At 40.2% G+C, this 19,831-nt stretch overlaps 1 protein-coding gene across 3 annotated transcripts in view; it reads left to right on the forward strand.

The window, feature by feature from the left end:
• SIN3A (SIN3 transcription regulator family member A) overlaps positions 1-19,831 on the forward strand; it is a 61,819-nt gene that overhangs the window by 32,179 nt on the left and 9,809 nt on the right. For all 3 annotated transcript variants that reach the window (XM_059912723.1, XM_059912721.1, XM_059912722.1), the window contains exons 9-17: positions 1,460-1,549; positions 3,513-3,631; positions 4,215-4,425; positions 4,733-4,849; positions 7,238-7,476; positions 8,839-9,022; positions 10,089-10,662; positions 12,910-13,079; positions 16,368-16,541. In XM_059912723.1, coding sequence (XP_059768706.1) covers positions 1,460-1,549; positions 3,513-3,631; positions 4,215-4,425; positions 4,733-4,849; positions 7,238-7,476; positions 8,839-9,022; positions 10,089-10,662; positions 12,910-13,079; positions 16,368-16,541 — 1,878 coding nt within the window. The remainder of the gene's footprint in view (positions 1-1,459; positions 1,550-3,512; positions 3,632-4,214; positions 4,426-4,732; positions 4,850-7,237; positions 7,477-8,838; positions 9,023-10,088; positions 10,663-12,909; positions 13,080-16,367; positions 16,542-19,831) is intronic.

Here is a 19,831-nt window from a genome sequence, read left to right on the forward strand (position 1 = left end):
TGCCAGATCTTATCTGTATCATCGTAATCTCCAAGGAAGGACCTTTGGGCTGCAGCAGAGGGCGGTTGGTCTTCAACTCCTGTTAGTGACCTGTCACGTGATGTTTCTTGTTAGAGTAAACACTGATGGTCTGCCTACAGAAAGCTGAGCCCACTCCCTTCCTCTTTGACGTGGGGCAGCTGTGCTAGGGAGCGGGCTAGGTGTATATACTGAATGTTGCTTCAGTGAATCCTAAAGCTGTATGTAACACTGAAGAGATAGACGTGTCGGCGGAATTTAGTTAAAGAATAACAAAAGCTAGAGGAATTTCTAATGGTAAGAAGTAACTGGTAAATAAGCAAATAACCACAAAGACTGACCTGTTAGGTGTTGTTGACACTTTTGAAGTACTACTGAAGAACTATTTTTCAGTGTTTATAATGGTTTCTCCTTTTGAAAGCAAGTTGAACATAGTAATAGGTTATATTTCTTCACTTTAGGAAGGAGTGTTATAGGAGTAGCAGGAATCAGGTCAGCAGATACAGGCCAGTGTTAGTCTCCTCCCACACTGGATTACCCCCAGGTGGAAACCCTATATTGGGAGATTAGGATTCCCTATCTACCTTCTCCTTAGGCAGTGTAAGCAGAGGCTATGGCTCCTAAGAGAGTGTACTCCAACGTGGCAAAGGTAAACGTGCTGCTTCTCCAAACATTTGTGCATTTCTTCACAGGTAGTTGAGAGGTGGCTTTTTTAAAGTAAGATTTTTGCCTGGTAGTTACGTATGGCCTATTCATTTGCTTTGAAAGAGCAATCTTAAGTTGGTTTGAGTGGATATTGCTCACAAGGTGGTTATTCCTTCTGTTAGGAAAATAAACTGGTTTTTTTTTAATGAATTTTTAAATTGAACGATTAAAAGGTAAAGGTTAAAGATTGATTTCTGTGTATTCCAGATATTTTTACAGCCTCTTCTGCCTCCACAGCTAGGAAGACAATGCAATGGCGTTAGGTTCCAAATAAAGTTACTTTTGGCCCGTGGAAAAAAGTGAGGATATTCTAATGTCACAGTAATGCTGTGACCATTTATAGAGAGAGTATTTGGGAATAGAATGATCTGTGAACCTCTGGAAAAAAAACTGACAGGCAATCTAAAATAGAGAATCTAAAATAGAGAAGAGGAGTGGAAATTTTTTAGGATGTAAAGCAAGTCAGTGACTTGAATTCTCTCATTTGTTGCAAATTAGTAATCAGTGGTGGTCAGTGATGGAACCTTAGAACAGAGACGAAAATAAAATTCAGAGAGGGAATTCCCTGGTGGTCCAGTGGTTAGGACTCGGCCCTCTCACTGCCGGGGGCCCTGGTTGGGGAACTAAGATCCCAAAAGCCGAGAGGTTCGGCCAAAAAAAAACAAAAAGAAGAAAATAAAACCCAGAGAAACCCATTCTTTGAATCTTACATGTTTGTGTGTTTCCTTTTTTGCAGAAGAAACCCAAACTGCTCAGCCTCAAGGATTCTTCTATGGCAGATGCCAGCAAACATGGTGTAGGAACGGAATCATTATTTTTTGATAAGGTGAGTAATGAATGAATTGGATTTAAAATTAGCTACTAATGTCCAAAGAAAATCACCCTGTCCCCAAGAAGATTTTGTTTTAGAGGCATCAAGGTGATTAGGACTTTCTACTTTTTAATATAGTTTTCAAATTGTAGGTCCTTTCAGTCTGTAAGAACTATTAGCACAGCTGGAGAAATGGTAGCATTGTTTGCTTCAGTTTTGTGAAGTAGTTGCAGCAAAATACAGCATTTGCTATGGTGGAAGAAAGCTTTAAAAGAAATGCATGATATTACTCTTAAAAGATATCTGGAACTCCCTGTTGTAGCTATCCAGATCTGTATAGTGGGGAGTGTCAGTGCACCAATTGTTGAGGACTTAAGAAGACTTTTAACCTGATTGCTTGTGATACTTATTTTTGGTATCGCATATTGGGTTCATGGGAATTCTGATTTAACTGTGTTTTCAGAGCTCCCCAGGTGATTCTAATGAGCAGCCAGAGTTGAGATTACTGGTCTAAACGGTGTTGTGTGGTATGTGCCTGACTTCCTCCTTGGAGTCAACTTGATTAGCAGGCTACTTTCATCATGGTAGCTGGCAAACGTCAGACTTCTCACTGGCAGGAACCAGCCTGGATTGATCTGGTGGTGACTTAACCTGTCTTCCACCTCTGGGTTTTTGCAAAAGGGCAAATGATTTAGCATCTCCATGATTGGTGCCTCCCGATTGCTCTCTGCCTGTGTGAGCTGTGCTGCAAAACAGTTAAGCATCCCTGGCTCTGACTTGAACCATTTCTGAGGGCAACCTGGGCACTTGGTGCTTTTGAGGCAAATGTAGAAGTCCAGGTCACAACCAACAAATGGCAAGGAAAGGGTGAGGGACAGGGGACCGAGTAAGTTAATTTTTAAAAGAGTGGTGGTATTTTTTTGGTCATTTTTGAAGTACTTATTTCTTAGAGATACATACTGAAGTGTGTGTAGATGAAAAGTCTGGAGTTTGCTTTAAAATTCAGTGGTGGGGGAAATGGGCATAGATGAAACAAAATTTACTATGTATTGATCACTGCGACTGGGTGAGTACAAGAGATTCGTTAAGACTATTCTGTCTGCTTTTGTATATGTTTACAAGTTAATAAAAATTAAAAGTAAATATTCATCATTTGCTCTGAAGGTACACATTCGGTATAGTGTCTACTGATTGATCGTTACGAAAAGTATATGGGAGCCTGGAGAAGGGGTTTTTGATAAACCGCTTGGCTTGGTGTGAGGGTCTCCACCCCCCACAATACTAAGTACATATCTATATATGAAATTAAAAGTCCAGATTGCTCATCTAGCCAGGCTAGTATTACTTTGTGCCATTTTTTTTAGCATTTTGGATATTAAAATTCTCAATATTATAAATGGAGAAAGGAAAAGAATCAGGTCAGAGGACAAAAGTACCTTATTTTAAAAGGTCATTTATTCAGGATTATCAGAGTTCGAAAAGAGTGTTGTCAGAGATTCTTGCTGTACATACCTGTTAGGAGAGGCAATAAAAGCTTGGGTAACTCTGATATGGTCCAGAGAATCAGGTATGTGAGACGGTGAATGTCTTCTTTACTCCAGGATCTGTTTTTCAGAATTTTTATTATGGAAAACTTTAAACATGTGAAATTAAAGTGAACAGTAAAATGACTCCTCATGCCACCGCCATCCAACCTCAGCGGTTCTCAACTCCTAGCCGGTGTACTTGTTTCATGTGTACTCTTACTCTTATTTGGGGACAAATCTCAGATAATGTATTATTTCATCCATAAGTATTTTACTAAGTTTCCTTTTTAAATGATACCTTTTTTCAAACATAAGCATTAACACATCTAAGAAAACCAACATTGATTCCTTAATATTGTCAAATACAGTTCAAATTTCCCCAGTCTTTTAAAAGCAGTCCAGGATCTCTTGATTCCTTGCTTAATTATTTTTCTTTCGGCTGTCTCCATAAGGTCCGAAAGGCTCTGCGGAGTGCAGAGGCCTATGAAAATTTCCTGCGCTGTCTTGTTATCTTTAACCAGGAGGTGATCTCTCGGGCGGAGCTTGTGCAGTTAGTCTCTCCGTTCCTGGGGTAAGTGGAGTCAAGAGCTTAGCCCTGATGTGTGATATGGAGGTGAAATAAAACTTAGTTTGTGGGAGTATGTGATAGGCAAAATTAATTTGATTGTGGTGGGTCAGTTGACTCATAAAATGTCGGTGTCAAGAGACTCCTCTGGGAAGTCTTCTAGTTCAACTTTGGAGATGAAAAAATAGTCAGAGAGGGCATTGGCCAAGACTAGTGGTCTCCTGATCCCCTGACCAATGTTGGAGGTTTTATAGAGACCAGTCTCTTCCAGGGTTCTAGAATCTTGACTTTGACAACCTAAGAATTATCTGAACATTGAAGCAATATGCCTGATTAGAAAATGGCTCGTTATTGCCTAGTTTTGGTACAGTTCTTCCATCACCACCTTAACTGGTCTTAGAGCACTCTATAAGAAAAGGAGAAACCAAGTATTCAGAAGCACTGCTTCTTAGGCAGGAAATAATAATTGTCATTGGAATTTGTCCAATGGTAGTAGAGTTCTGAGCCAACACCAGATAGTGGTAGTCACACCTCAGGATTACTGCATCATGCTTCTAATTGCTCACCAATTTTTGGTTTGATTCTTCAGGAAATTCCCAGAATTGTTTAATTGGTTTAAAAACTTTCTGGGCTATAAGGAGTCTGTACATCTGGAAACCTTTCCAAAGGAACGAGCCACAGAGGGCATTGCCATGGAGATAGATTATGCCTCTTGTAAACGGTTGGGCTCCAGCTATCGAGCCCTACCAAAGAGTTATCAGCAGCCCAAGTGTACAGGACGGACTCCTCTCTGTAAAGAGGTAAGGCCTTTCCGAGAAGGGATCAGCCCTGAATCCGCAGCTTCCTCCAGAAGGGAGTGGTACCTGGGATGGAGAATTTACATGAATGAGGAAATCAAAATGCTTTTCTGTCTTTTTTCAAAAGAAAATGTTTTATACCTTTATTGAGAACCTTTTTCTTACTATCTTTTTAAACTTGCTAAAGGTGAAACTTGTAATGTTAACTGTTTCTTCCCTCCCCTAAAGTTTTGTCTTTCTTATTGAGAACACTGAATCACCAAAAAACTTTGTTACACTTTTGTTTCCATTTCTCTTCTTTTACCCAAAGGTTTTAAATGATACCTGGGTTTCCTTCCCCTCCTGGTCTGAGGACTCCACCTTTGTTAGTTCCAAGAAAACTCAGTATGAAGAACATATCTATCGTTGTGAAGATGAACGTTTTGAGGTACAAGCTCCTTTATCATTTGTAGTTTGGGGAAATGGGAGATTTGGAACGAGAAGATATCTTAAATACCTACCTGGGAGGGTTGGTTTTTTAAGACAAAGGAGCGAGAGGCTCACGTTCTTCTGTGGTAAATGCTTATTGTATTTACCATGTTTTACGACTTTGTCAAATGTATTAGTAATATTTTTATGACAAATGTGACTTACCCTTTGTAACTGAAATTATCCATTGATGGCTGAATAATACTCCTTTGAATTTTCAATAACATTTTAAAGGTTATTGTGTCTACATGGTATATAAAATCAGTATCTTTAGACCTAGTGGGCTTACTTGCAGCTGTTTTAAATTATTTATCTTAAAGTGTGTATTATTTTTAGCACGTATCTTAAAATGGTTAGCAAACCAGCTCTCCTGTGAGAACTGGAACTCCTCTTTCATATTTCTGATATTGATTTGGCTCCATTTGAAAGAAAGTTGAGTTAGGGACTTTATTTTAAAGTAGTTGGGAAGGGAAGAGCTGGAGTGAAGAAATGAGCTGGTAGAGATCCCCAATACCAGGAGTGGGAGTACTGAAAATGGACTCAATTCTCTGTGTGTTTAAATGTCTAGTTCACTGATGCCAACAAAAATGGAATGTTAAATGTGTCTTGAGACGTAAAATTACGTGCATCCTATTTAATGTATTTATAAAACGGACTGCCCCTGCTCATTCATATGGATGGGAGATATTTTGCTCCTTTTTAAATCCATACTGATTTAGCTCTCTGCCAATTATCCCCCTTCACACTTGCTTCATCTGTTTCTGGCATGTTTTGAATGAAGAGCCCCATGTTGCTTGGCCACTGGCAGGCGGTTGGCCATCTCTGCCCCAGTGTTTATGAGGAGCTTCAACCATTTGCAGAAAACTCAGTCGTGACAGATGTTAACTTCTATAGAAAGTTTTATCAAGCTAAAGAAAGCATTTCTTTTTTACCTATGTTTAGTAAGTTTAGATGATGTGTGAGAAAGCAGAGACTGGCCTCTGTTTTTGACAGGATATTCCTATTCTCGACTAGTATGCCTGCAAATGAGAGGCAACAGCCTCATTTCCCACTTGTTATTACAGGAGTGAAGACGCAAGAAATGTGTGTGTGTGTGCATATGCACATGCTTAGGATTGGATGGGATGGAGTAGTTTGAATCCTTTATACATCAGGATGGGTTAACATTCCTGCAATACAGACAACTCCCAAATCTCAGTGGCTTAAAAAAATAGATTTATTTCTTCATCATACTACATATGCATGATGTTTAGCAGGAGATTCTGCTCATCGGAATTACGTGGGGACCTAGGCTGACAGAATGCCACCAGCTTGAACAGTGCCAGTGACTAGAGGGAAAAAGAGCTCCGATGGATCTTGCACCCTTAAATGCTCTAGCCTAGAAGTAATAGACATTACTTTGACTCACCTGTGCAAAACTCATTTGAAAGAACTAGTTGCATGGCCCTATCTAATCACAAGGGAGCCAGGAAGTTCAATCCATCATTTATCCATAACTGGGGAAAAGGGGGACTAGAAATATTTGACAAAATGACTGCCATAGTCCTGAAACTACAAAAATTAGGAAGCACACAGACATTTGGTCATAGACCCTTGAGACTGCTCATTTACTTCATTTTCTGTTTCTCATCTGGAGAATTTTGTGTTAAGCCTTGGAAAAAAGTTAACTCAAAGGTTGCTAGTCATATCCTTAACCAGGTCAGGCTAAGCCCTTGCCAGAAAATAAAATGCCAGAAATGCAGTAAGAATTTAAATGGTTACCCACAGATACGACATTGAAGCCCGTAAGGAATGATAGCCACTGCTCTTATTATTACTAGATGTGGAACAAGGCTATTAAATATTTAAACATTTCAAGTTACCCTGAAAAACCTTACTCATGAGACTGATTGGTAATCTTGAATGGTCTTTTTGGGATTTCGTTGTAGTGGTTGTTACTGTTTGTAACATCTTAGTAATTCATGAAAATTCAGGGGAAACTGTCTGTAAGGTTGCCTCCTATTAGGTCCCTCTGGTGTGGGGGCCGGGGACCAGTAGTCCTAAGTAAAGCACACTGGTGGTGGTACAAGTATTAAGTACTGCTTAGCCATCATTTATTGGATGTTTGTTGCGTGTCTGGCATCGTGCTAAATCCTTTACGTGGATTGTACTGTTAAATCCAGAAAACAACCTTATGAGAGTAGGTGGTGTTATCCCTGTTTTACCTATAAGGACACAGAGTTTTATATGGCTATGGTATGGCAGAGCCAGGATTCAAATCCAAGGAGTTTGACTTCTTCTACCTTATACTCCTGACAGCTATTCTGTTCTGGTTGGGGTCCTGAGCATACTTTGTCTTTTTCTTTAGCTTGATGTAGTTTTAGAGACCAATCTGGCAACGATCCGGGTTCTGGAAGCAATACAGAAGAAGCTTTCCCGCTTGTCTGCTGAGGAACAAGCCAAATTTCGCTTGGACAACACCCTCGGGGGCACATCAGAAGTCATCCATCGAAAAGCCCTCCAAAGGATATATGCTGATAAAGCAGCTGACATCATTGATGGTCTGAGGAAGAACCCCTCCATTGCCGTCCCAATTGTCCTTAAAAGGTACCTGAGTGAATATGCCCTTCATGCTTCAGTGTGCTTCTTGACAGATGTAGTGTCCATTAAATAAGATTCTCCTTTTCGACTTGGTTATCCCATGAGACCTCCATTTCTCCCCAACCCTGGTTGTAGGAAATCAGGTGGAGTGTCGGGTAGTGGAGCTTCCCGATGGGGTTCTGTGTTACCAACAGTAGAGAACAAACCTTTAAAGTCCATAGTGGAATGCTCTGTGTGTTTGAGGTAATATTTTAAAATAGAGAAAAGAACAAAGAAGAAAACAGCCACCCATGTTCCTGCCACTCAGTACTAACCAATGTTCACATCTTTGTTTTTTAATAAGAAGAATCACTTTGTCTTTGTAAAATTGATATGTGTTATTTAAAAAGACTTATTAGCTTGCCATTTTTACCAAGAATGCCTTCTTTCTCCTAACAGAACTTCAGCCTGAGGTATAGAGGGGCTGTTGAACCCACCTAGGTATCAAGGCTAGGTATCAAGGAGGAGGCCAAGGCTGAGGCCCAGGCTCCTCCAAGCACATGGCACTGTGTACTACACTATGAATCCCAGCTAAGATTCATAGGGGCCTTCTTCTGTATCACCTGGTGAAACCTGCTGCACAGTGCACAAGTGCCCAGATTTTATTGTTCCTCCCTAGTATTCTCCTCAAGAGCTGGCACAAGCTCTTCCTCTCCTTGCCAGTAGCATTTAACTTTTGTCTTTGAGATGGAGGATATTCTTCAGTTCTAGTGCTGGTTTTGATCTTACTCTCCTCTCTTCTAGAGTATCAGGATCAGTTGTTCTCATTAGAATTTCCAAACTATGTCCAGAGGAACATTATTGTGCAAGTTCTCTGCTCTTAGACTTTTGCATTTACATTAGCATAATAAACGTTCTCAGAAGTCCTATAGCAAAGACACTTGTTTCAGTTTGTTTTAGCTGGCCAAGGAAGAGAGCCTCCTTTTCTAGGGTATTCTGTGGAATGTTGTTTGAGAAATAACTATTCTTGGCAAGATTTCTGACTTTGGGACAAATTACTTCCCCAAAGTAAGTCCTGAATGAGTAATTTCCTCATGTATCAGAGTTGAAGACTGGTTTGAATAAAATTTACCCCAAAGTTGCCAACAGTTTTGACAGATCTGCTATATCTTTTGACCTTCGAAATAAAATAAACTTGACATATTTCTTACTTCTAAACCCGTATGAGATTAGGTGCTGTTATCCTTATTTTACTGATAAGGAAACAGTCTTATATGGCTAATATGGCAGAGCCAGGATTCCAGTGCAGGATTCCAATATGACTCCCTACCTTAAAATTCCCTCATCTGGATTCCCATGTCTTGTTGTTTCCACCTTCCACCCCACTAGGTTGAAGATGAAAGAGGAAGAATGGCGAGAAGCTCAGAGAGGCTTTAACAAGGTGTGGAGAGAGCAAAATGAGAAATACTACTTGAAATCTCTGGACCACCAAGGCATCAACTTTAAACAAAATGACACCAAGGTGCTGAGGTCTAAGAGCTTACTCAACGAGATTGAGAGTATCTATGATGAGGTGAGCTGGAGGTCTCTACATCTGTGAGAAGTCCCCAGCCTGTATGTTCAGCATAGCTTTTACTGCTGCACATTACCTTTGTTATAAGAACGTGAGACCCTCCAAAACTTGTTGATTCTTGCTGCATAGCATAGACTTCTATTCCCGATTCTACCATTTTAAATCTAAGCCTCACTAAGCTGTTTTACTAGTTTCCCATCCTGGTTTCAGTTCATGCCCACTACCCCCATCTCCCACTTCTCTCCCTATCTGTTTCCTTCCAACAGTACCTTATATTCCTTCGTGTAGCCCATCTCAACTTCCCACAGCTTAAAATACTATCATTGATCCCCAGACTTTTTTTTTTTTTGGCCGCACTGTGTGGCTTGTGGGATTTTAGTTCCTCAAAGCTGGGCCCTCCACACTGAGAGTGCGGAGTCCTAACCACTGGACCGCCAGAGAACTCCCCCGAGACTCTTCCTAATCCTTGTTTATTCGGCATCCTTACCAGGATTATATAGAGTACTGGGAGCTAGGATACAGAGATGAATAAGAAATTAATCCTGCTTTCTTTGAGCTCACAGTCTTAGGGGATGGTTAGAAACAAATACAGTTGATTGAGAATTCCTAGAAGTGGTGTGATCTTGAATTTGAAAAAACTTTGTATTATGAAACTATCAAACATACACAAAAGGGGAGAGAATAGGAAAATGAGCTCTTACATAAACTTAATCACCTCTATTTTGCCAATTTTGTTGTATCTGCCACCTTCCACACTCCCACCCCAGAAGGATTTTAAAGTAAATCCTAGACTTCATATCGTATCCTCCATAAATACTAATCCAGAATTTTAAAAGATGGTCCCAGTTCTGTCCCATTGTCTCTTATGAGTCTTCAGTGTCTGGAAGGCACCAATCATTTTGGTATCAAACCACATCTCGCACACTATCTTTTTGTTTCTGGAAGTTTTGGATTGAAAAATAATGGCCACTGTGGTTAATAGAAAGTACTGCTGGTGTAGTCTCATAGGTCTGTTTGTTGTTTCTGTAGGTATGTCGCATAATACTTTGTCTCTCTCTCCTGTTAGAGGCAAGAGCAGGCTACGGAAGAAAATGCTGGTGTACCTGTTGGCCCACACCTCTCACTTGCCTATGAAGACAAACAGATTCTGGAAGATGCTGCTGCTCTGATTATCCACCATGTGAAGAGGCAGACAGGCATTCAGAAGGAGGACAAATATAAAATCAAGCAAATCATGCATCATTTTATTCCAGATCTGCTCTTTGCTCAGAGAGGTGATCTCTCAGATGTGGAGGAAGAGGAAGAAGAAGAGATGGATGTAGATGAAGCCACAGGGGTGGCTAAGAAGCACAATGGTGTTGGGGGCAGTCCCCCTAAGTCCAAGCTACTGTTTAGTAACACAGCAGCTCAGAAGTTAAGAGGGATGGATGAAGTATACAACCTCTTCTATGTTAATAATAACTGGTATATCTTCATGCGACTGCACCAGATACTCTGCTTGAGGCTGCTGCGGATTTGTTCCCAAGCTGAACGGCAAATTGAAGAAGAAAACCGAGAGAGAGAGTGGGAACGGGAAGTGTTGGGCATAAAGCGAGACAAGAGTGACAGCCCCGCCATCCAGTTACGTCTCAAAGAACCTAGTGAGTGCTTAGATTGTCGGTCTACAGAAGATGTGAGGGATTGGGGACCTCAGGGCCTAGTTAGACTCAGGACTGCTTTCTTTTATACATAGAGCACAGGCAGGCCTTAGAGGCTGGCTAGGTTCAAATCCTAGCACCGCAATTTACTGGTTGTGTGACCTTACTTAAACTCTGTGAACCTGTTTATCTGTAAAATGGAGGTACTACTTGTCTCTTGGGGTTGTTGGGACAATTGGAGGAATATATGCGAAGCACCCTGTGCACTGCTTGGGTCATGGACACTCAGTAGCTGGTACTATGGACACCAGGGAAGTGGGTGTCAGTTACTGTCAGTTTCCCAAATGGCAGATCTCTGGGTTATTGCAAAGTGTTTGAAAGGACAGAGACATGACTCAAACATCATAGTTGGTTTCACTCCATGACAGAACATAAATTCCTAGTTGTTCATGCCTGAGACAGATGCAGAAGAGGAGATGGGGACTCAAGAGATGGTTTGAGACAGCAGAACAGGCAGAACAGGAATGAAGATAGAAGACTCAGGAAAAGGAAAATAAATGAGGATTAAGGAAGCCACCATATCCTCTAAGTAATTCTATGCTGCTTGCTTCTAGATACCTCTTCAGGTCATAAGTTAGGTACTTAAGCTGTGAGCCAAAAGCTTTTTTGTGAAGACTTTCTTGTGTGCTCTTTAGGAAATAGCCAATCTTTGGAGTGAATTATCCTTTCTTTTCTTTTTTTTTTAAAAAACTGTTATTGGTGTAAGAAGCCCATTTGAAGCCCTGGCCTTCTATCTGTTGAAGAGCTAATGAACCTGGGAATTAATTCTAAAAGCCTTTATCTGGATTAATACTAGCTTGAGAGACTTCAGTATAGTGATTCCATCTGCTTGGGTAGAAATGAGACAGAAGATGGCCTAATCCTGGCTTGACCATTGACTTAACCTGGTTTGAGGCTTACAGTTTGTTCTTGAGTAATAATGTCAAGCCTCACACTAATCGTGGGTCATGTGGTTTGCTGCGCTAATAGCGCTCAAAGCTTTATTCTGACATGAAAGCATTTTTTCACGGCAGTAGCACAGCCCGTTCCTATGCTGTGGATCTGAACAAGGTAATGTTCTGTAATGAAACTCAAGCCAGTTGCTTCTTTTAAACAGTAGTTGTCCTGTTTAACCTGTCTTGAATGAATCCATCACACTTGAGATAAATGCAAATGGACTCAGCTTTTGCTCTCAGCCTTTTTTCCCCTATATTTTACAAAGAGGTAACTAAATGTCAAAGACAAAGAGTTCTTGTTGTAATTTTTTTTCATTTCAGTGAACTTTTTATTGAAGTGCAACACATATACAGAAAAGTATACACATCCGAATTGTGTAGCTCAGCGAATTTTTACAAAGCAAACACACCTGATAAGCAGCACCCTGATCAAGAAACAGAACATAACCAGTAGCCCCGTCGTGCCACAGTCTTGATTGCCAGCGCTGGAGATCAGAGTTGCCTGTTTTTGAGCTTTATGTAAATGGGTCTTATTTTAGTAAACTAAAGGCGGAGTCCTTTCACCTTTCCTTGTGCACTCTGCTAGTTGCCAGACGTCTCTGTAACAACTGATAAGATTCCAGCTGGTGGTTGAAGTGATTCATATGCAGCAAGTACAGATCATTTAATGTAATTTGTGAAGTACAATATTGGGAATCCATTTTTAAACAAAAGGACTTTGACAAATGCAGATCACTTCATTATTCATAGAGGATTTAATTTGCACTCCTCTTTTTCTGTTCCCGAGGGGTTTCCCAGTGCTAGAGTATGGTTCCGTCTGCCTTTTCTCTTCAGCCCTTGATGCTCCGTTGAAAGAGCTTTATGAGCAGGCGATCCATGTGAGGGATGCCCTTTGCAGGCTGCGAGAGCAGGTTCCTCTCTTAGCAGGGGAGCCAAGAACTTTTTGAAGAAACTTCTTCCCTGGGATATTTTGCTCTCCTGTCACGCATAGTCAGGCCATACTGTAAATAAGTGTTTTTCAGGCACGGTCAGTTGGGGTGTTAGAAGCCGCTGTTAAAGTTGCATAGTCACTCTCCTTTAATAGACAGTGCTAGGGGTTGTAGCCACCTGTCAGATCCCATCTCTCTGCAGCAGACTGAACACCTAGGGTTTGTTCTGTTAAGTGCTCTTTAGGCCAGCTGTGGGATTTGCCCTGCCTTCTCTTCCGATCTTTTCTTAGCAGGGTAAGGCCTCATCTCTCCCATCTCTCCCACAGTGGATGTTGATGTAGAAGATTATTACCCAGCTTTCCTGGATATGGTGCGGAGCCTGCTGGATGGCAACATAGACTCTTCACAGTATGAAGATTCACTGAGAGAGATGTTTACCATTCATGCCTACATTGCCTTTACCATGGACAAACTCATCCAGAGCATTGTCAGACAGGTGAGGGCATGGCGGAGGCTAGGGTTGGTGAGGGAGAAAGTCTACAGATGGATTCAGGAAAGAGAAAAGGCAAGATTTCTGTTGGGAAAGGAAAGTCAGTTTCCTCATATAATGATGTTTATGAACTCATGGTTCTGTAGAGGGGAGGGAGAGGTTAATGTGATGTGATGTCACATTTCTCCTGTTAACAGAGTGGGAGTACTTCAGCCATGTGGTTGACTCCTTTGCTTTGCTCAGCGGGCCCTGGGAGTATGAGCCTACTTGAGACCTGATGTTTTACCCCCAGCACTGGTCCTGACCCCCTGCCCTACCCTCCCAGCTCTTACGTCGGGTACCAGGCGTGAGCTCAGTTTCCTCATCCGTAGGTGTTGGTAATTCTATGGACTTTCCTTATTTAACATTTTTTTTTACAGGAAGGGTTTCATACAACATCTTTTATAATACTCTGTCCACCTCACTATCTGAGATTCCCTCTGAGTTAGATTTGTAGTTGCTTTTGTGGTTTATTCTTGTGGCACCCTGGGAGTTTGTAAATATGTTGTTCTTTACAACAATAATTTTACAGCAAATAACATGTAATAGGTTTCCATTCCTTTGTCTTTAGTTCTGAACTTTTGAAGGGATCAGAGTCTGTTGTTAGTGCACCACTTTCTTTAAAGTGAAAACTTTTAAAAAGAAAATTCTAATTCTAGAGTCCACACCACTACTATGGAAAGAAAAGCTTGTTGCTCAGTGTTTTCCTCAGATAAAATATGGAATCCTTCACAAAGTACTCATGCTTTTGCCTTGAATTTAGAAGGATGCATGGCTCTGCACCCCTCTCACAGGGTCTACTCAGAGTCAAGGAATGTTGCTTCACATGACTGAATCTTGGCATCTTCACAAAAGTTGTCAGGCAGAGAGCTGAAAGTTGAAGAGGTTATTAGACCTTCCCTTAAGGGGTCTTTATGGTGATGGACAGAAATCTTTACATGTATACAATCAGCTAGGGTCATAATTTTTGAGAGACTAATGCCTGTTAATGTCCCCTAGATTTACATAAAAGACTTCAGTTACCATGTGCTTATGTTTCTGTTTACAAGTTTGCTGTTGCTACAGCTAGAAGTAAAGTCTTTCATACTACCAGTACAACTTTAAAAATCTAATACAACCAGCTTATTTATTTTTTTTATAAGCCCAAGGTTGGTTTTCTAAACAATAGATGCAATTAATCCATTTACTAGAAGCACCTAGTTATGATTTTGAGTCAATAATATGTAAGGTCCAATCTTTTTTTATGGAGACAGGTTTTATCCAGAAATCTGAATCCAGTGTTTTTAAAACATGTTTATGCTCCTCAGCTTAACTCCTGAATTGGAGGCATAACATTTCTTACTCTCCTTATCTCCTTTGCTGTTCTCCCAGAGTTCATTGCTGACTGGAGGTGGAACATATATTTCAAGGTCAAACCATATATTTATCTTACTTTTCTAGACTAGTTTAAGAGGGGTTTGTCTTAAGAATACAATAGACAGTCTCACAGACATCTGGCATGGGACTCAAAATATGGCCAGACCATCTGGGGTTAGACTGGGGAGGTTTTTTTCCCCTCTCCTGCATGCCTCCTTTCTGGACATCTCCCCCATCCTCATGCTTCTCTCTTCAGATGAACACTCAGCACGTACTCAAGGCTTCTCCAGCACCTGAGGCTTTCACTTGCCATGGCAGTGCCTCTGGCCCTGGCATTACCAACCTTTCCATCCAGGTGCTCCTCTGTAAAAAGTCTACCAGACACACTCATTGTGTCATTTCAATTTAGCAGGAGAGAGAATCTGACCAGCCTAGCGTGGGGTTGAGAGTTGCCTAGTTGTCCCTGGATTTATAATGCTGCCCTTTCCAAAGACTAGAAGGGGCCAGATATCCAAGAAGAGGGTGTGGATAGGATGTCGGTGACGTGGTCTCCTTTTACAGGAAGGTATAAAGAAGTATCTACATGATAGAGACCATGCTTTGGACATGCATTGCTTTTTTTCTCTCTTAAACACTGTATTTTAAGCTTTCCCCCGTATTATCAAGTTATCATAAGCATTATTTTAATGGTTACATTAAAAGCCGTTGTATAGACTAATTGTAATTTAACCATCTCCAGTTGCTGGCCTTTCTGCCACCATCAGGTCACTCACTCTTCTGACCTTGCACCTTGTCCATTTATCTACAAATACACATACTTGTCATTTAAGAGTTTTTTAAATGTTAAAAATAAGTAGTTGTCATAGTTACTAGCACTTCAAAAAGAGTGTATCTTCCTAAAAATAGAATGGCTTAGTGGTTATGAGAATTTTAAAGTAAAATAGACAAATTGATACTGCAATTAACATTTTGCTTTCTTGTATCTGTTTTTCACATTCTCTGGCATTTTAATGGGTAAAGTTTCATTTGAGAGAATTTTTATTTCACAGTAGATACATCGTCATGACCTATGAGAATAGAATCTCTGAAAGATTCAACTTTCTAGTCATCAGATAGTTTAATAAGATAGCTGCAGAAGTTACCAGTAGTCAGTCGTGATTGACCTGTGTTGAAAATGAGTTAATTTACCTACAGTTTTAAATACTATACTTTTATTATCAGATGTGGAAAAATAGGGGGTGTGTTAGAAAGAATATTAGTCCTAACTCACGTCCTTCAGCTGAGCACCCATGACAGATTAATTCAGTAACAACTTCCTCGATGCCTATTGAGTTTCAGACTTTGTACTAGGGCTGTGAATGTAGACATGAATCTTGCTTTCATGGTTCTTCAAAGTCCCTCTCCTCACCTTAGCACACAAGAGTTTTCTTATCTAACATGTAAATTTGTCTCATATATCAATATAATAGGGCACCCTTCTCCAGCCTGCTTCCCAGGGTAGTTGTGTGGATCAACTGAGAATACGTGTGAAAGGAAATTGTAAATGGTAAAGAAGTGCCGTAAAATTAGGAAGCCATGGACATTTTCTTTCATGTAAAAAAATTTTTTTAAACTTCCTTAGGACTTTAAATAAGCAGCCCATTAACCTGAGTTGCTTGTGGTTTTGCTTTTAAATATATATGAACATTTTATTCATGGACCAGAGAGATGGTTGAAAATTTTGGCTTGGTTATTCTCCAAGAAAATAAGATAGTAGTTTTGTATGATTAATGTTCTAGAATTATCAACCAGAAAAACCTTTTTGAGCTGAGTGATTGGAACCACCAAAGGAAGGCTGAGTGTATGACAGGGAGAACTATATTTTTGGTTCCCTGACGACTTGCCTTTGCTTGATTCCAGCTGCAGCACATCGTGAGTGATGAGATCTGTGTACAAGTGACTGACCTGTACCTGGCAGAAAACAATAATGGGGCCACTGGAGGCCAGCTGAACACGCAGACCTCAAGGAGCCTCCTGGAGTCAACATATCAGAGGAAGGCTGAGCAGCTCATGTCAGATGAGAATTGCTTTAAGGTGAGAGGTACTCAGGTAGTCAGGGACCGTGCTGATGACAGTGTGAGCTGTTGGAGCTCTCTCCACCAGAAGTCAAAGCCATACCAGGGTACTTTGACCCAGTGATTCCACTCCTAGACCGCCTTGGAGAGCCTGTGAACTCACTGGAAGAATTGCAAAAAACATGGAAAAGTAAAGTCTCTTGTGGGTAGTCTGTTTCTTGCCTTTTAAAAAAATTAGCTCTTACATATGATTTTTATAATTTTGTATTCTGCTGCTTCTCTGAACATTTTTTTGGGTATTAAATGCTTTGTAAATATTATTGTTTAAAAGTGTAATCCATGATCGTTGTAGAAAAGATAGGAAATGCAGAGAAAAGAAAACTAGTCACCTACAGTTCTTCCCAGAAATAATCATTGATGGCATTTCTAAACTTTTCTATACTTGTATATATTTTGAAAAAGATTATACTGGGCAAAATGTTCTGGAACTTATTTTGCTCAATTAGCAACACCTCTGGGTCTTCAGCATCTTCTTATGACTATTTGATATTTAATTTTATAGAAAATTACGCCTGTCTAGTTGGACATTTAGGTTGTTTTGGGTTTTCCACCATTATAATAGCTAATTAGAAAAGCCAATAGCTGGAAACAGTCTAGGTGTCCCACCCTTTACAGGAATGGTTAATGGCAGCCTATTGTGTGAATGCTGGATGGCATATTTTGCAGCTCTTAAAAGGTACTTATAAATGATAAAAATACTGAAACAAATAAAGGACACAAAATTATGTGTGTTATGATTGCATCTATGTAATAAACGTGTATAGTTGAACAAAGCCTGTATGTATTAATGTAAGGACAGGTTTAGGTGGCCCAGAATAAGGTTTGTAGTTGGCCTAGCAGAGAGAGCTAAGCTAAATAAAAGTTTGACCTTGGTGGGCATGGTCCATGTACTTTAATGATCTGACCCTCAAATTGTTCACTTAGTTGTCTGCTTCTACTTTCAGCTGTTTCTTTAGTTTCTGATCTATCACCTGTACTGTTGGCTTAATTTAGAATCAAAGACCTGGAAACGAGTTTTCTAGTTCAGTCACAATCTAATGTTCTACTGTCTGAGGACTTTCCCACTACAGAAGAGATTTCCTAAGCCTTTCAGAGTTTTAAATCTATAAATGTTTATTATGAGTTTAGTGGGTGTTTACTTTCATGGTGGACGGAATTATCACCCCCACCTACAATGAGTTAACAGTGTATTAAATTGTGTGGTGAGGGCCTATGAAGGAATGGGTAGACTCATCCTGTAGATAAGAATAGTTGTCAGAATAGCAGAGGGAATAGCAGGAACAGAAGGCTTGGTAACCAGGAAAATTGTGTCATCACAGTGACCTTTTTCTTTAAAATGTTTACATAGAGAAAAAAAAGTCCATAGTATTAGCATTAAGCTAAGAATAAGCAGCCCTTCATATCCCCTGCCCAGTCCCACCTCCCGCCTCCTCTCCCTTCATTTTTTTTCTGTGCATATTCTACAGTGTTTTTTAAAAATCAGGCATGTTTAGCTCTCTGTATATCCATTCAGACCCTTTTCTGTGCGTTTGCATATATCGACACATATATGTTTATGTAGAAATAAATGATTAGATTTAGATTGGATTAGATAGCGTATTTTACATCTTGCTTTTTTTTTTTACTTAATATGTCTTAGAATTTGCTCTATTTTGCTTTATATAGATCCAGCTCATTTTTTCAACTGCTGTGTCATACATAATAGTATGAATGTACCATAGTTTTTTGGGGGGTTTTTTGTTTGTTTTTGGGGGTTTTTTTGGCTATGCCACATGGTCTGTGGGATATTAGTTCCCCCACCAGGGATGGAACCCAGCCCCCAGCAGTGAAAGCGCCAAGTCCTTAACCACTGGACTGCCGGGGAATTCCCTGTACCATAGTTTTTAAAAAAATCATTGCCTTATGGGTAAACGTTTTAAACTATTTCCATTTTTTACTATCTCAAACAGTGCTTCATTGAACCGCATTTTGTTGTATTTGTATGCTTGCGTGCATGTGGTAGTGTTTGTTTAGGGTAGAGGCAGAGAAATGAAATTACTGGGTTAAATGATATGCATATTTTAAAATTTAAACTTTAATGGATATTCCCATTTCACTCTCCAAAGTGACTGGCTATACCAGTGTGCACTTTGATAAGTGCATTTATTTCCCCATTCTTAGTCAACACTTAGTATTATCAAACTTATTTTTGGCAATTAGATGATTAGAAAAATATTTTAATTCACATTTCCCTGTTTGCTGCTGTTTCCTATTTTTCTCTTCTGTGTATGGCCTACTCGTATCCTTCACCTTTTGCGGGGGAGAGGGGTTGTAGTTCTTTTTATGTACTTTTTCAAATATGATTTTCTTTGTCATGATTTCTCTGAAATCAATGGGTCTTCCCCTATGTCCTGTCCTTCAGTGCTCAGCTGAGTGTCCCTTCAGTGAAGTGAAATCTTTCTCATCTCACTGAGGGGGAATAACATATTGCGCATGTTTCTAGAATAGTACCTTTGTAGTTATTTTGTTGTAATGTAAATACAGCTATTTGTATCCCTTTTCCTTCACTAAATTGAGGTTCTCCAAGCTAGAAACCATGTTCTCTTCTGCGTGTGCCTCTGCCTAATAATAGCAAACATTCAGTGACTATGTGTTAGTTGAATGAAGCCTAGGAGATTGGCAGAGGAGCCATGGAGAGGAGGTGGGGGTGTCCAAATGGTAGAGGATCTTCACAGCCATACTAAGGAAAAGGTATGAATTTTGCTGTGGTTGGCGAACAGCGAAGCATTTTTAAGGACTAAATATTCCACTGGATTTGAGCTTTCAGGAAGATTAGTAACGCTGAGTAAGGAGGAGGGGAGGAATCAGAGTCATGTTTACAACTGGAGGCAGTTACCAAATTTGGGTGATGGATGTGGGCAGTCTAATAATAAAGCTAGTCAAGACTTGGAGAGTGGTTGCAGAGGTCAGAGAGTTGGGGTGAACACATGGTAAAGGACCTAACAAGACAGGTGTCAGACAGGCGAGGAGCCTGCTGGGATGAAATTGAGCTCAGTTTTAGGCATGTAGAGGAGACTGTCTTCTCAATATTACTTTGAAGAGTGGTTTCTTTACAGCAGTGGGACAAATCTCGACACTCTAGGTCATTCATCCTAAATCCAGGGGGGTTTAGCAAACTCCTAGGAGCAGTTTTTTTCAAATCTGTTTTGGAAGTAACTATGTTTGTATGTGTGTGTGTTATGTTCTTGTTACTTTTTAAATTTTACTAGC

This window comes from Balaenoptera ricei, chromosome 2, assembly GCF_028023285.1.
Source record: "Balaenoptera ricei isolate mBalRic1 chromosome 2, mBalRic1.hap2, whole genome shotgun sequence".
Taxonomy (NCBI): domain Eukaryota; kingdom Metazoa; phylum Chordata; class Mammalia; order Artiodactyla; family Balaenopteridae; genus Balaenoptera; species Balaenoptera ricei.